Source organism: Perca fluviatilis, chromosome 21 (genome assembly GCF_010015445.1).
Source record: "Perca fluviatilis chromosome 21, GENO_Pfluv_1.0, whole genome shotgun sequence".
NCBI lineage: Eukaryota > Metazoa > Chordata > Actinopteri > Perciformes > Percidae > Perca > Perca fluviatilis.
In genome coordinates, this window is record NC_053132.1 from 16,306,526 (window position 1) to 16,320,868 (window position 14,343).

Sequence of the window (14,343 nt, forward strand, 5' to 3'; positions counted from 1 at the left end):
TGAATCAAAGGATCAACTGTGAAATGTGAGAAATGTTTCTTCATAATTAAATCAAGCAACTTAATTTCAAGTCTTCACATCCCTAAAAAGAAGAATGTGTATCCCCCTATAACTTTGCTGGGAAATAGTAACCTTCTCCATATTCACCAAGGTTATTAGACATGATCTGAAGCATATACAAAAAAAAAAAAACTTGACGGCCCCTCATAGAAGAGACTGTGCGTTATATGGTATACAGTCTACGTGTATACCCTTAGCACGACACTGCTGTAGAAAAATGTTTGACCACTAGATGTCCCTGTTCGCTCACCGCTTTGAGCTCGAGCTTAACTATTTCAAAATCAATGTCTGCATCCTGTCCTGAATGTCTCCAAGGTTTATTAAAACAACAGGAAACGTAAAATAAACTCTTTAATCTAAACTCTAAATTCGAAAACCACATTAAATATTCATAGACTGTAAGCAAATGTTTAGAGTTGAGGTGACAGCTATACGTGAAGCGTGTTGACGTGTGCACGCCTCACAGGTGGGTTCATTTAAAAGTTAATGAGCCTCCCTCGCTGTCTGACAAGAGAAAGCAGGTAACCTTGCGGAGGATGAGAGTCACCGTGATCCATCGGCGTCAAGTGTGAAATTAAATACAAATTGCACAATGTGTGATTCAGAACAGCAACAAGTAAGTCAGTATAATTTAGCTGCTTTTTAATGTGTGAATGTTGTTGTATTGAGCGAGTTGCCGGTCTCAATTTGGGGCGTACAGGGCGTGCTAACAAGCTAAGCAGGTATTAATTGCATGCTAAATAAGCATATGGGTCTGATGTTGTAAAATAATTTTAAAAACTTAATTTCAAGTCTACACATCTCCATCTCGCTTTGCTGAGATGGCTGTGAACATGGCTGTGGAAAACTTAAAAAGATTTAAGTGATTTTTCTAGACAGAAGTTAGCATTCTACTGCTTGTTTTTGAAGGTTTCTTATCAGTGTCTCTGGCTTCTTAGTAGTCATAAGATATTTTATTATTGGAGTTAATAGAGGGAGGGGAATAAAAGGAGAATCATGCAACCCAATTAATTTATTTCACAATAAAATTGGACTGCAGTTTGACTGGCAGTATGACGTGTAACTCTAGTTTGACAGATACAAAATGATGCCGAATGATTTTGTCATGTAGGCTATATAAATCCGCATAAAAATAAAAAAAAAAAAAATAAAAAGAAGTGGGATACTGTGATTTTTCTAGACAAATGTTAGCTTTTTCCTGTTTGATTATGAAGGTTTCTTCTTGGTGTCTCTTGTTTTTTTTTGTAGTCCTAATATATTTTAACCCAACAGGAGGCTGAAAAGGTGTCTCAGCCTCAGTGGCCTGAGAATGGAGGAGACTGGAGTGATGGGGAGGATGGAACGAATATGGACTGTGGGCTTCTGCAGGCCATGGCTGAGGAAGATGAGGAGATAAACGTCTACAATGAGGAGACGTTTGGAATGGGTCTGTAGTTGGGTTATTCCTTAACCAGTTCCATCATTTCCCAGCTGGATATCTAAAATAAATATACTCCTCATTGTTCTCAGATGGTGCAACAGTCCTGTACGCTCCTGAAGCAAGTGTACTGATGGAAAAACTGTTTCTACACTCGAACCCCAAAAAATGAGAAATTAAATTGCTTTTTTTGCTACAGCATACATGTGATCCGTAAATTACATGTCATGTGTTCTTTGAGCAAAAAATCTGAAACCAAGAGGGAAGATGATATATATTTGGTTTCATGATGGCACTTCCTTACCGTTGGTTCTGTCTATGTAGATGGAGATCTTCGATATAGCAATCAAATCTTGCATAAAGCAGTGACGTCAGCGTGGGCTGTGCAATATGTAGATATAAGACTAGATATCGTCTTGAATTTTGGATATTGTGATGACACTTTTCCTGGCTTTAAAGCCTGCGTTACAGTAAAGTGATGTAATTTTCTGAACTTACCAGACTGGTCTAGCTCTTGTATTATTTGCCTTTACCCACTTAGTCATTATATCCACATTACTTATTATTTATCAAAAATATCATTGTTTAAAGCACCTGTTGTCAACCCCACAATATGGCCACAATGTCAATATTTACATATTTGGTCAAAAATGGTGTGACTTGATTTTCTCCATATCGCCCAGCTCTATGTCAGCCTTCTATTGTAGACAGAGCAGATGTCACACTGAGCCAGACACCAGCCTGCTACACAACACAAGAGCCACAGACTTTAAACGGCAACCACATTAGCTTTCCTGCTAAAGTCTGATCTAACTTGCCAACATGAACACACATCTTGATCTACACCTTCAGTTGTTGAATGAGTAACTAAATAAACATTCACCGGGAAAAAGTTCACTGCGAAGGTCAGTTTGTGGGTTGGATAGCAAATTAGCTGCTCAGCTGCGTCGCATAAACGTACCTACAAACGTCACTTGGGTCCTGTTAGATGCTGGTGTGGCTCCAGCCAGCAGAGAAGAAAATTTGCATTTCTGATAATTCCCCGAATACCTAGTCCTCCTTTTCTTTTTTTTAATAATAAACTTAACAATACATGTAAAAACATTGACTAAAAAAAAAAAAGATGACTAAATGTTATTTCAGATGGACTGCTGATAATTTATATTTCTAAGCTTAACAATCTGTGATCTTTATTTATCCCAAAGAACATAAGTTGGTGTTTTTACCAGGCCCCCAGGAAGTGCGCTGGGCTTTGAAGCTAATTGAACACAGCGGCCAGTGGAATTGCAACTCCTGGCCTGTCACATGATGCCCAAAAGGACTTTTTTTTGTTTTTGTTTGTTTGTTTTTTTCCCCCCCATAGATTTACATAGCGAAAGACTTTTTTTTATTTTTTTTTAGCAGCACAATCCCTGCGAAATGACTCGTTTCACTATTAAAATGTAATCCATTCAGTCCAATAACATTTGGATAGTCTAGAAGAGCCCCACGATTAAATCATTTAATCCCCATTCGAGTTAGCGGAGCGCTAAACCGGAAGTAGCTGACTCACTCTGCGGAGGTCTCAAGTGCGCCTGCTTTATGGGCCGCACAATGTGGAAGTAGTGCCGATTATCATTTAGTGTGAAAAGATGAAAGCTTCCTCAGATGGTATTTCTACATGTATCTGTATCGTAGATCTTGATGCACACAAGACCACAGAGGACCCCAGCAGCGGTCTCCTTCAGTTTCGGGAGCCACTGCCTCCACCATTAACACCACCACCTCCACCAGACCCCAAACCATCATCCTGCCACAGCTCCCCTCCCAGACAGAGGCCACAGTATCTGCCCCGGGCTCCCTCATGGCAGCGTGGCAGAGGTAGGGGACAGAGAGGAGGGCTGGGCAGGGGGCAGATGTTTGAAGACCCAGCTGTGATGAGGATAGTGGAGGGGCGACCAAGCCTCAAGGTAATGCAGAATAATTGTCTGAAATGTGGGATTTGACAGCTCACCTCATTGCAGCTTGTCTTCATTTTGATCTTTGCTTTTTAAGAGTCTGGACAGTGCCATAGTGGACTGTGGAAATGCCGTGCACCAGAAAACATTTGAGGATGATGTAAGTCTGAACTTTTTTGTCACACTGTGTTAGCACTGCTAATGTTTGCTTTCATTGCTTGATTTTTCTTTTTCTCTTTAGTATATGGCACCCTCTTCCAGAAAGACTACAAGAATCTCAGGATCAATACTTCAGGTTAACATCACTAAACACATGTTAAAATGTGTGACAGTGGGTTACTTAAACAGTTTCTTAATTCTGTTTCTCAGGACAATGCTATAGTGTGTGTGATTGATGGTCACAGAGGCAGAGGTCAGCACCTGACCTCCAACTTCGTGGATTTGCCGTATCCTGTCTCTCCCTTCAGGGACAGGAGAGGGGAACCCAGAGGATCCTACTCCAGAAGACCGTTTGGCCAAAGAAGCCCCTCTCAGGTAGAGGATTCATCTTACAACATAATCATTTATTTTAAAGGAATAGTTAGACATTTTGGGTTTGAGAAGCTCGATACCCCATACCATGTTGTATCATGTTTGTTGAATCTGTCCATACAAAGCATGTGTAAATATGACACCGTGACTTCCTATAGTTTCATCTCTACTGTGAGGTTGTCAGGCAACCGGTGGAGACTCCACAAAATCACTACACCAGTCCAAGAGAGTCTGGCACTTAAGTCCCCTCCTTTTATGGGGATTACCCCAATTTGTCATTTGTTTTAATAGATTAAACAAACTGGGTATTGCGTGTTATTTGGTGAGCCTTAGAGGTGCTGGTGGATTTTGTTGTGGACAGAGCCAGGTTAGCTTTTTGCAGTCTTTATGCTAAGCTAACCGGCTGCAGGCTCCACCTACATATTTACTTTACAGACATGAGAGTGAATCCATCTTCTCGAATGAATATCAACCAAAAGGAAATGTACATTTAAACCAACATATTGTCTGTCAAATTCCCTCTTTTGAATGTATTTTTATTTTATTTTTTTCTTGCAGATGCATGCATCCATTCTACCAGGATCACCCATCTTCTCACGTCAGCCGTTAACCCCACGGCAACATTACAATCAGGTTATTCAATAATAAATTAGATCTTTTTATTTTATTTTTTTTTATACATTTAAAGCAAATAGTAAATGTATTCATGAAGAGTTGAGTAAATCTGCTTGTTTCTGTCCTGACTCATGACGTTATTTTGTCCTGAGTCAGACAGGGGGTTTCAGGTTTCCCATGAACCAGCCTTGCCCCTCCACTCCTCAGTCTCTCACTCCTAAGATGATACAACTTCGCTTTGGTGCCAACTCACCAAGGCCGTCGTCCTTTTACAGCCCCTCGTCTAATCCATTGCAGCATTTCAGGTGTGTCATGAGCTTGTGTATTTCAGGAATGTTTGATCTGTACCCTGAAATATTTGTCAGCGAAGGTTTCGGAGTATTAAGTCTATTTATGACTTGGCAGTCTTGTTAACCTTGAGTGTATATAAAACTCTTCATTAACCTGACATTTATACATTCCCTGGCATTGTGTGTATTTACACAGTAAAGTTAGAGGAACGGGTAGCTGTACTTTCTGGAGTTAAAAGATGCAGTTGTACATAGCCAAAACAGATCCTTCATGTAAAGGATAAAGCAGAGTAGTAATTTTACTGGAGGCCTAAGCATAACCTACTTTGGCATGAAAGTACATGACGGATGATGTAGGCTATGCGCTCATCGTCTAAAAGTGCAAGTTAACAAAGCTTGACAGACTAATAGAAACCTCTTAAAAAAAAAACTGTACAATACAGTAGGGCTGTGCAATTAATCGAAATTTTAATCACAATTATGATTTTGGCTCCTAATGATCACAAAACAGATTAATCAAAAGAAAAAGAATATTTTGCACATTACGTTTTGCAAGTAAACACTTTTGTCTTGTGTTCTGCATGAGGAAAAAGTTCAAACGGCAAAAGTATTAAGGGAAATTTCACAGTTCAAGATGTTTTCACTGATTTGTTTAACTTTCTTTTTTTTTTTTTTTAAGTGGAATAATTAAATTCTTTCCAAAAGTCAATGAGGAATAATGTTAAATAATCTGGATTTAAATATTGACCAAACAATCGTGATTATGATTTTTTTTTTTTTTTTTTTTTTCCATAATCAAGCAGCCCTTCAATAAAGTGGTTTATCCTGACTGTTGGATCTGTTATAGGGTAACGTATTTTTTTCAACCTCTCGAAACGCGAGATGAGAAAAATGCGTTCAGGTAGTCTGTTGTTTCGGAGTAGGCTACAGAAATGATAGGCTTCTGTTTAAAATATTTTCAATGTAATGGCTCAATATTTAAATTATTTTGACAGTTGGCAAAAAAAGGTAGTTACCCTTTTTAAGTAGCAAATCTAGGCTGGTTTCAATACCCAACTTTCTCAGTTTTATCATGAGAAACAACAATGTTGTCATATATTGCAAGTCCTTTTTCAACTGTATGCATTGAGAAACATTTGGCATCTAGATAAATTGGGTGTTAGGGCTGCACGATATGAGGAGATTATCTAATTGTGATTATTTTGACACTGCAATTGCGATATTCTTGATCATATTTGCATTATTTTCATTGAATTTTTTTTTTTTGTGATCTGTACCAAACAAAGCTGTTTTCTTAAGTCTGTAGAATACAATTTGTAGGCTAGGACGTCTCTGCAGCACAACAATACTTAATTAAAAATGGTATTTTGACATATTTTGCCTTTTAAGTATTTCACCTCTTGCTGTTTAAATATTGCACTGGTCCATTTTGTGACTTTGATCAATTGTGCAGCCCTAATAGGTGTCTTTACTCGGACTATGTTCATGTAACAGAGCACAACATCATTAACACGGAAATGGAGTGTTGAATGCACCTATGGTGCTTTTAAATGTGAAGTTGTCTGACCCACAGGTACCCAGGTCCTGTCACCCAGCTCCACCCACAACATAAACGACTACTTAGTCAAAAACGTGTATACCAAAGGTTGGGCTACATCTTTTAAAGATTCTCAACTTGTTTATTCATATTCAGCATGTTATGGAAAAGGTTATTCATAGAACAATATGACTGGTTTGTAGAAAACCAGAGGACTGGGATCCTTACTGTAATTTCATGACGGCCAAAGAGAAGGAGTGGATCACCAAGCTGCAGATGATTCAGCTGCAAAGTGAGAATCCATACCATGAGGACTACTATTACCAGGTAAGAAATCTTTGCTCTAGTGTCTTCATTATTCATTGTAGCTTTTAAGCCAAATACCCAACATTTGCTCATTTTACTATTTTATGTATGAGAAAAGCCAATTGAAAAGCCTGAGCATTTCATGGCTAGCATACTGAAACTTTGTCGTAGGAGTACTATCGACGAATAGAAGCTAAGATGGCAGAGGAAGAGCTTGGCATTAAGAGCAGGAGGGAGCCACCCAAGCTCACCACGCCTTACATCACGAAAACAGACGCTTACTCCCCAGGTTTTTCTCTCAACACCTTTTCATGCCACTGGACCACATTTTGCATTTGATTTATCTAGACTGGTTCCTGTTTTTCTTGCCCTAACTTTTTGTTTCTCTGAACATTCCTTTGACTATCCAGCCACCGCAGTTCATATTGGAGAAGACCTGAGTTGATAAAATGTTGATTTATTACCATGTGTTCAAAGCAATAAGCTTTATGCTTTATGAGCAACTTTTTTTAATTTTTTTTTATTTTCAGGTTAAATTATTCTATTTTCATGCAGTTAATCTCCTTTAAAATATGCCTTTTTTTTGTTTTGTTTTTCAATTATTTTATAATTGTAAGTGTCCGCCCCACTTCTGAATCCAATCCACTTCTGTGTGTGAACGGTTAATGTAACATCTGTATCTACTCAAGCTTGCAGTGCTGTACGTGGTTTTTCTTCAACTATAAAATTCTGTACTCTTCCAGTGGTGCACATTGAAGGCTCTTTGGGTCAAGTTGCTGTGTCCACATGTTACTCTCCTCGCCGTGCCATCAGCGCAGTTAATGCAGTTCAGGCTCAGGGTCCACTTGAGGTGACTGTGGTTTGTTTCAATTTTTGGCATCTTAAAAGTGTATTAAGTGTATTAATCTACAATACTGACACTTTTTTCCACATTACAGGAACAGAAATGCATCCGACAACAGCGGTTAGAGGTCCTCGGCAAAATAGAAAAGGTACCTGCTGCGGACTTGTTTTGATGCAGTGAGTTGCATTTAATTTACCATCTCCACTTCCCCTGCAGTTGTTCATGGTTCTGTTGGAGGTCGAGGAGACGGAGAGGATGAAAACCACGGTGTTGTCTGAAGCAGAAGAACGAAGGTTGACTGAGAAGTCGCAGGAGAAAGTGGAGCACATCTACTTGGAGCTGCAACATCACAATCCCCTGTGAGTATACCCTCCCTGCCTCTGGCTAGAAGTTATGCATATTGTGTTTTATATTGCTTGTTTAAAAGTAAAATTTTAATGTGTCTAGCTTTCCTAATGAAGCTATACCGTAGTTAATATTTTGATGAATATTGATTGAATTTGAACAATGAATTTTCTCATGTTTTGATATAGAGATTCAGGAGTGGAGTTTCTTCCTTTCCTGCTGGTCTCAAAAGGCAAAAAGCTACTTGCCCGTCTGCTCCCATTTCTGAAACATGATACTAGACTGAAAATCTTGAGCATTGTGACCTCTAACCTTCCTACGCTGATGAGCAGAGATCCAGAAGAGGTAAGGTAGTATGCTCTATTTGGCTCAGCAGCACAAAGACTGAGTAAATGCATGTTTTGGGTTATTGTGAATAATCTTATCGTCCTCCTATCCTCTTTTTAGGCCCTTCCAGTGCTCTACCCGCCTCTTCGAAATGCAATTGGAGGCCTGACGTTCAGTCAGCTAATTGGTGTCCTTAAAGATTTGACATCATCTGAGTCTTTGACGACATATGAGTCCCTTACCCTGACGTGTCAGAACAAGGTCTGGGCTTTCTGTGCTCATTGGCTGTTTTGTATTTTCTTTTTTTTTTTCTTTTTTGCAGGGAACTTTTGTGACGATTTCTCATTAATTTATCTTCCTTTTCAGTTTGGACTGTCCTTGCTGTATGCTCTTCTCTCCCAAGGAGAGAAGCTTCTGTCCTCAGGTGTTCCTCTAGAGCCCAGCATCGGCGACTTTGAGGCCTGGTGAGGATTATAGGGCTATTATTCCATGACAGCAGATCATTTTAACATCCTTTTATAAGATCTTGGCAGTAGTGTTCCTGTTGTCTTTTAGGACCGACACAATATTCCAGGTGGCGGGACAGCTGTCCCAATGTTCACTGGTGGAGCCGCTGCTCCTGCCCTCAAATCTGCTCACTCTCTTCTGCCGTTACCTGGACAAGCGCACTGTTCATCAGCTGAAAAGCAACATTGAGTATGTTTTTTTTTTTTTTTTGATACAAGAGGAGCCAATTTTCACACTGTATACAAATAAATGTTTAATTTATTTGGTGGACGTAGACCTAAATATCATAATCAAATATTTTTATTTAGGTCTACAACCGGATTCCTGGCTCTTGCATCTTAAGGTGGACGAAAGCTAATGAGACGCTCGGCTAATGACCAGGTTGTATTGAGCACTAGAGTTGAAGGAGCAGAAGCATAGCCCTGACAAAAACTCCTCAGTGTTCATTAGTAACAGAAGAATGTATTGTACAAAATGCTTTGATTCTTTATTTTTCCCTGTCCCTCATCCCTCACATTTTTGCACACTCAAACTGTTTCCTTTTTTTATTTATTTTTTTTTTAAATCTGATCATTTTACTTTCCTCCCTTTGGTCTTCAGTAGGTTACGTCAGTGCAAGTTATTCTGAAAATCACAGACCTGATTTTTTTTTTTTTTTTTTTTTTGTTTTAACCTTCCAAAACAAGTGTTGCCGTCGTTTCATGAGATGTCCATATACATACTGAGTTGGTAATTTTACATTAACTAGTAGATGGAGCAGATTCACTTGTGTCTTCTATCTAACCCCAGTTACATTCAGGATAAACTTTAAGATGTGTTGGATCAGATATCGGTGACCAGGTTGAGGATTGTATAGTAATTTATGATTGTACAGTTGAACCTATGTTTGTTATAATACCCATTTAAGGAAGTTGGCATGGTCCATCAACATAAGCCATGCAATTTTGGGTTTTTTGTAAAAAGGCATACATGTGTAGCAATACTAAATATGATGTATTTGATGTAATTTTTATTTATTACAGTATATTCATTTGGAAACGGTCATAATTTATATTGCACCCTTGTAGAGCACTTGCAACACAAATAAAAAAAAAAAAAATCTTTACGAAATGCTCAACAGTTTGATCCTTGTGCTTTGCACAGTCGAAATCCTGGACATCAGATTTAACTCAAGTCTGGTTTTGTGGTAGCCTGACAAGACAGACTCCCATCAAGATGTTGGGTCTGGGACCTCACCATTGACAGGGCTCAATCCGAGGGGCGGGATGAACGGTTGTCTTTCAAATTCCCTCTACACGTAATGGTGCGTTCTTTTTTGTCTTGTAATCGCGACTAGTAGCTCGAGCGTGACTCTCAAAGAGACATTTCTATCATTGGCCGAATTTTTCTTACAAAAATGGAATGCATTTCTAGACTCATTTACCCTGCTTACTCAATCTCATTTCCTAAGAATGCAATAAAAGCTATAAATCAAGCCAATTTTATTTGGAAAAGAAAAACTACATTAGAAAAGGAATATTGGTTAAAGAGTATGATGGAGGGCTAAAAGCAATCGACATTGAGTGTATTAATGGTACTATTTTAAAAAAAAACAAAAAAAAAACCAAAAAAAACAAGAAAAACTCCCTGTTAAGTTATCAGCGTTTCATCAACAGGTTTTACGTTACTGGAAAATGATCTACAAACATAATTTCAGTCCTCATAACATTCCTTTGTGGAACTAGATATGTGCTATTTAGGAATAAGTCTTTATTTTACAATAATTGGTGGGAGAAAGGTATATGGTCTGTAATGCATATTTTAGACAATACTGGAGTCATTATGTCTTTTGAGACTCTCTGTTCCAAATTCGATTTATTTGATAAAAAACAGTACGATAACATTATCAAAGCAATACCACAAGCTATAATCCAGATGTCTTTCAACGCTTCTCAAAGTATTGTTACCCCATGTCTTCCTATGCTTTTGGTGAATGGAGTTTCTCTTACTCACATAAATGTACCCAATATTACAATTCGGAAAGCCTTTGTGAAAGAATTATATCCTTATTCTTCAAATAAAATTTCAATTTTTCAATATTTTTCCAGTACTGAAGTTAAAATGTTAAGAACCAAATTTCTTAAACTTCCAGTTGCACCAAAAGCAAAGGAAGTGCATTTTAAAATTTTTAATGGAGTGTATCCTTCTAGAGAATTTTTAAGATGTTGATTCGGATTTGATGTGAACTGCTGCTCGTTTTGTGCTGATCAGATTGAAACAACAGAACATCTGTTTTATGAATGTAAATTTGCTTATACCTTCTGGGAGGATTTGCATTACTGGTTATTTCCTAAATTTGAAGATTTGCCTGTAATTACAAAGGAAAATATAATTTTTGGAATGTTTATGAAAAATGAAGCGCACGACTTAGCAGTTAACACATTCATTATTCTTGGGAAATTCTTTATACACAAGAATAGATTTCTGAAAACACTTCCAAACTTTAATGTTTTTCATAAAGAATTGTGTCATTACTTTTTATCTCTGAAGTTAATGAAGAAAAAGAATGCCTAATCTTATCTACTTTGATAGAGGATGTGAAACTTTCTGAAAACCCCTAGTGTTCTCCTCCTTTTTTTTTTTTTTTTTTTTTACTTTGTGTTCTTTCTTCTCTCTTATGTAAGGTGCTTGTCTGTTGTATGTGAAGACATTTCATTTATTGTACCAGGCCAAGTATGGTTGTTACTATTGTTCAATAATAAAATAAAAAAAATAAAAAAAGCTCGAGCGTGACGTCACATCTGTGTCGAAAAACGAATAACCGCGGGTTGTTGCATTCTTTTTGTCACACAATACTACGAGTCGGAGAAAAGATGGATTTTTGTAACATTTTTAGTAACCTTTAGGATTCTATTCATCCAGTTATTGACATATTACACACATATATTTCACAGTTTGATACATGAAAATTACATTTTGATTAACGTTAACGTTAGGCTACTGCTCTGCTTTCTGCTCAAGACTCGGCTTAAAGCCATCCCAGACAGCATTTACATCTGTGCCAGATCCGTTTTCGAATCAGCAGATTCGCGCAGCAGTCACACTCAGTATGCAGATCTGCACCAACTTTGCGCCAGACTTGTCTGTAGCTTCTGAGAACGACAGTCCGTCCGGGCGGGTGCGACGCAGATCCGGGACAGCTGCGCAAGGCACACGCCACGTTCGCCCGGCGAAGAGCGGGCCGGATCCACGGGAGCTCGCGCAGACCGGACGCGCCACAACTGAAATATGTCCGCCCAGCGGGTGTGGGCCAGACCGGACACGCCACAACTGAATTGAGTCCGCTCGGCGGGTGTCCCGCGGTCTAATACATCATGATGTGGGCCGGATCCACGGAGTAGTTCGCAGACCGGACGCGCCACAACTGAATGGAGTCTGCCGGCGGGTTTGGGCCAGATCCACGGGAGTTGCGCAGACCGGACGCGTATAACTGAATTGAGTCCGCGGGTTGCGGGCCCGCCGATCCACGGAGTAGTGCGCACCGGACGCCGCCACAACTGAATTGAGTCCGCCCGGCGAGTGTGGGCCAGATCCGCAGGAGCTTGCGCAGACCGGACGCCGCCACAACTAACGGAACGCTTTTTTCCTGCATAAACCCGCAACTCTATTTGAAATGCAGAGAGGAAGACTGCAGGCTGCACCGTCTTTGTGATTATTGGTAAGTGCATTATACAAGTAAAATTGTAAAAGTAAACTGCTGTTGATGTCATGTTAATATGTTAAATATGTATAGGCTAAACATAAACGTTTACAAACTTAGTTTACACTGACATTCTGACAACCTGAGACGTGTCAGACAAGCTGGGTAGGCTAGTAGACCTATAGCTAGGCTATGCTTGTAGTAGCTATAGGTTCTTTTAAACATCCACAACTAATGTGAACAGGCTTTAAGGCTGAATCAGTGATCTTTGCTTATCCATCCATCTTCGTCCGCTTATCCGGTGTCGGGTCGCGGGGGGAGCAGCTCCAGCAGGGGACCCCAAACTTCCCTTTCCTGAGCAACATTAACCAGCTCCGACTGGGGGATCCCGAGGCGTTCCCAGGCTAGGTTGGAGATATAATCCCTCCACCTAGTCCTGGGTCTTCCCCGAGGCCTCCTCCCAGCTGGACGTGCCTGGAACACCTCCCCTAGGGAGGCGCCCGGGGGCATCCTTACCAGATGCCCGAACCACCTCAACTGGCTCCCTTTCGACGCAGCGAGCAGCGGCTCTACTCGAGCTCCCCACGGATGACTGAGCTTCTCACCCTATCTCTAAGGGAGACGCCAGCCACCCTCCTGAGGAAACCCATTTCGTTGCTTGTACCCTGGATCTCGTTTCTTTCGGTCATGACCAAGCTTTCATGACCATAGGTGAGGGTAGGAACGAAAACTGACCGGTAGATCGAGAGCTTTGCCTTCTGGCTCAGCTCTTCTTTTGCGACAACAGTGCGTAGATGGAATGTAATACCGCACTACGCGCCAATTCTCCGACCAATCTCCGCGCTCCATTGTCCCTTCACTCCGCGAACAAAACCCCAAGGTACTTGAACTCCTTCACTTGGGGTAAGGACTCATTCCCTACCTGGAGAAGGCATTCCATCGGTTTCCTGCTGAGAACCATGGCCTCCGATTTAGAGGTGCTGATCCTCATCCCAACCGCTTCACACTCGGCTGCGAACCGATCCGGCAGTGAGTGCGACGGTCGAGGCCGAGATGCCATCAGGACCACATCATCTGCAAAAATCAGCGATGAGATCCCCAGCCCACCGAACTGCAACCCCTCCCCACCCCGACTACGCCTCGATATCCTGTCCATAAATATTACAAACAGGATTGGTGACAAAGCCGCGCCCTGGCGGAGCCCAACCCTCACCTGAAACGAGTCCGACTTACTGCCGGAACCCGGACACAGCTCTCACTTTGGTCGTATAGAGATTGGATGGCCCTGAGTAGAGACCCCCCCCACCCCATACTCCCGCAGCACCTCCCACAGTATCTCCCGGGGGACCCGGTCATACGCCTTCTCCAAATCCACAAAACACATGTAGACCGGTTGGGCATACTCCCAGGCCCCTCCAGGATCCTTGCGGAGTGAAGAGCTGGTCCGTTGTTCCACCGACCAGGACGGAATCCGCATTGTTCCTCCTCAACCTGAGGTTCGACTATCGGCCGAACCCTCCTTTCCAGCACCTTGGAGTAGACTTTACCAGGGAGGCTGAGAAGTGTGATACCCCTGTAATTGGCACACACCCTCTGGTCTCCCTTTTTTAAAAGGGGAACCACCACCCCAGTCTGCCACTCCTTTGGCACTGTTCCAGACTTCCACGCAATGTTGAAGAGACGTGTCAACCCAGAGAGCGCCCTCCACACCCAGAACCTTGAGCATTTCTGGACGGATCTCATCAATCCCCGGGGCTTTGCCACTGTGGAGTTGTTTGACTACATCAGTGACTTCCGCCCGGGAAATTGACGACAATCCCCCGTCATCCTCCAGCTCTACCTCTAACATAGAGGGCATATTAGTCGGATTCAGGAGTTCCTCAAAATGCTCCTTCCACCGCCCTATTACCTCCTCAGTTGAGGTCAACAGTGTCCCATCCTTACTGTA

General features: G+C 41.1%; 1 protein-coding gene across 1 annotated transcript; it reads left to right on the plus strand.

Moving 5' to 3' along the window:
• Positions 1 to 549: 549 nt before the first annotated feature.
• Positions 550 to 9,821, plus strand: patl2 (PAT1 homolog 2). The gene is made up of 19 exons (XM_039787545.1): positions 550 to 676; positions 1,333 to 1,486; positions 3,155 to 3,426; positions 3,512 to 3,574; positions 3,656 to 3,709; positions 3,784 to 3,948; positions 4,504 to 4,578; positions 4,717 to 4,865; positions 6,424 to 6,495; positions 6,591 to 6,714; positions 6,865 to 6,982; positions 7,437 to 7,543; positions 7,632 to 7,685; positions 7,754 to 7,896; positions 8,071 to 8,227; positions 8,330 to 8,470; positions 8,576 to 8,673; positions 8,765 to 8,905; positions 9,025 to 9,821. The coding sequence occupies exons 1-19, from the start codon at positions 653 to 655 to the stop codon at positions 9,056 to 9,058; spliced, it is 2,145 nt and encodes a 714-aa protein (XP_039643479.1). The 5' UTR covers positions 550 to 652; the 3' UTR covers positions 9,059 to 9,821.
• Positions 9,822 to 14,343: the final 4,522 nt, after the last annotated feature.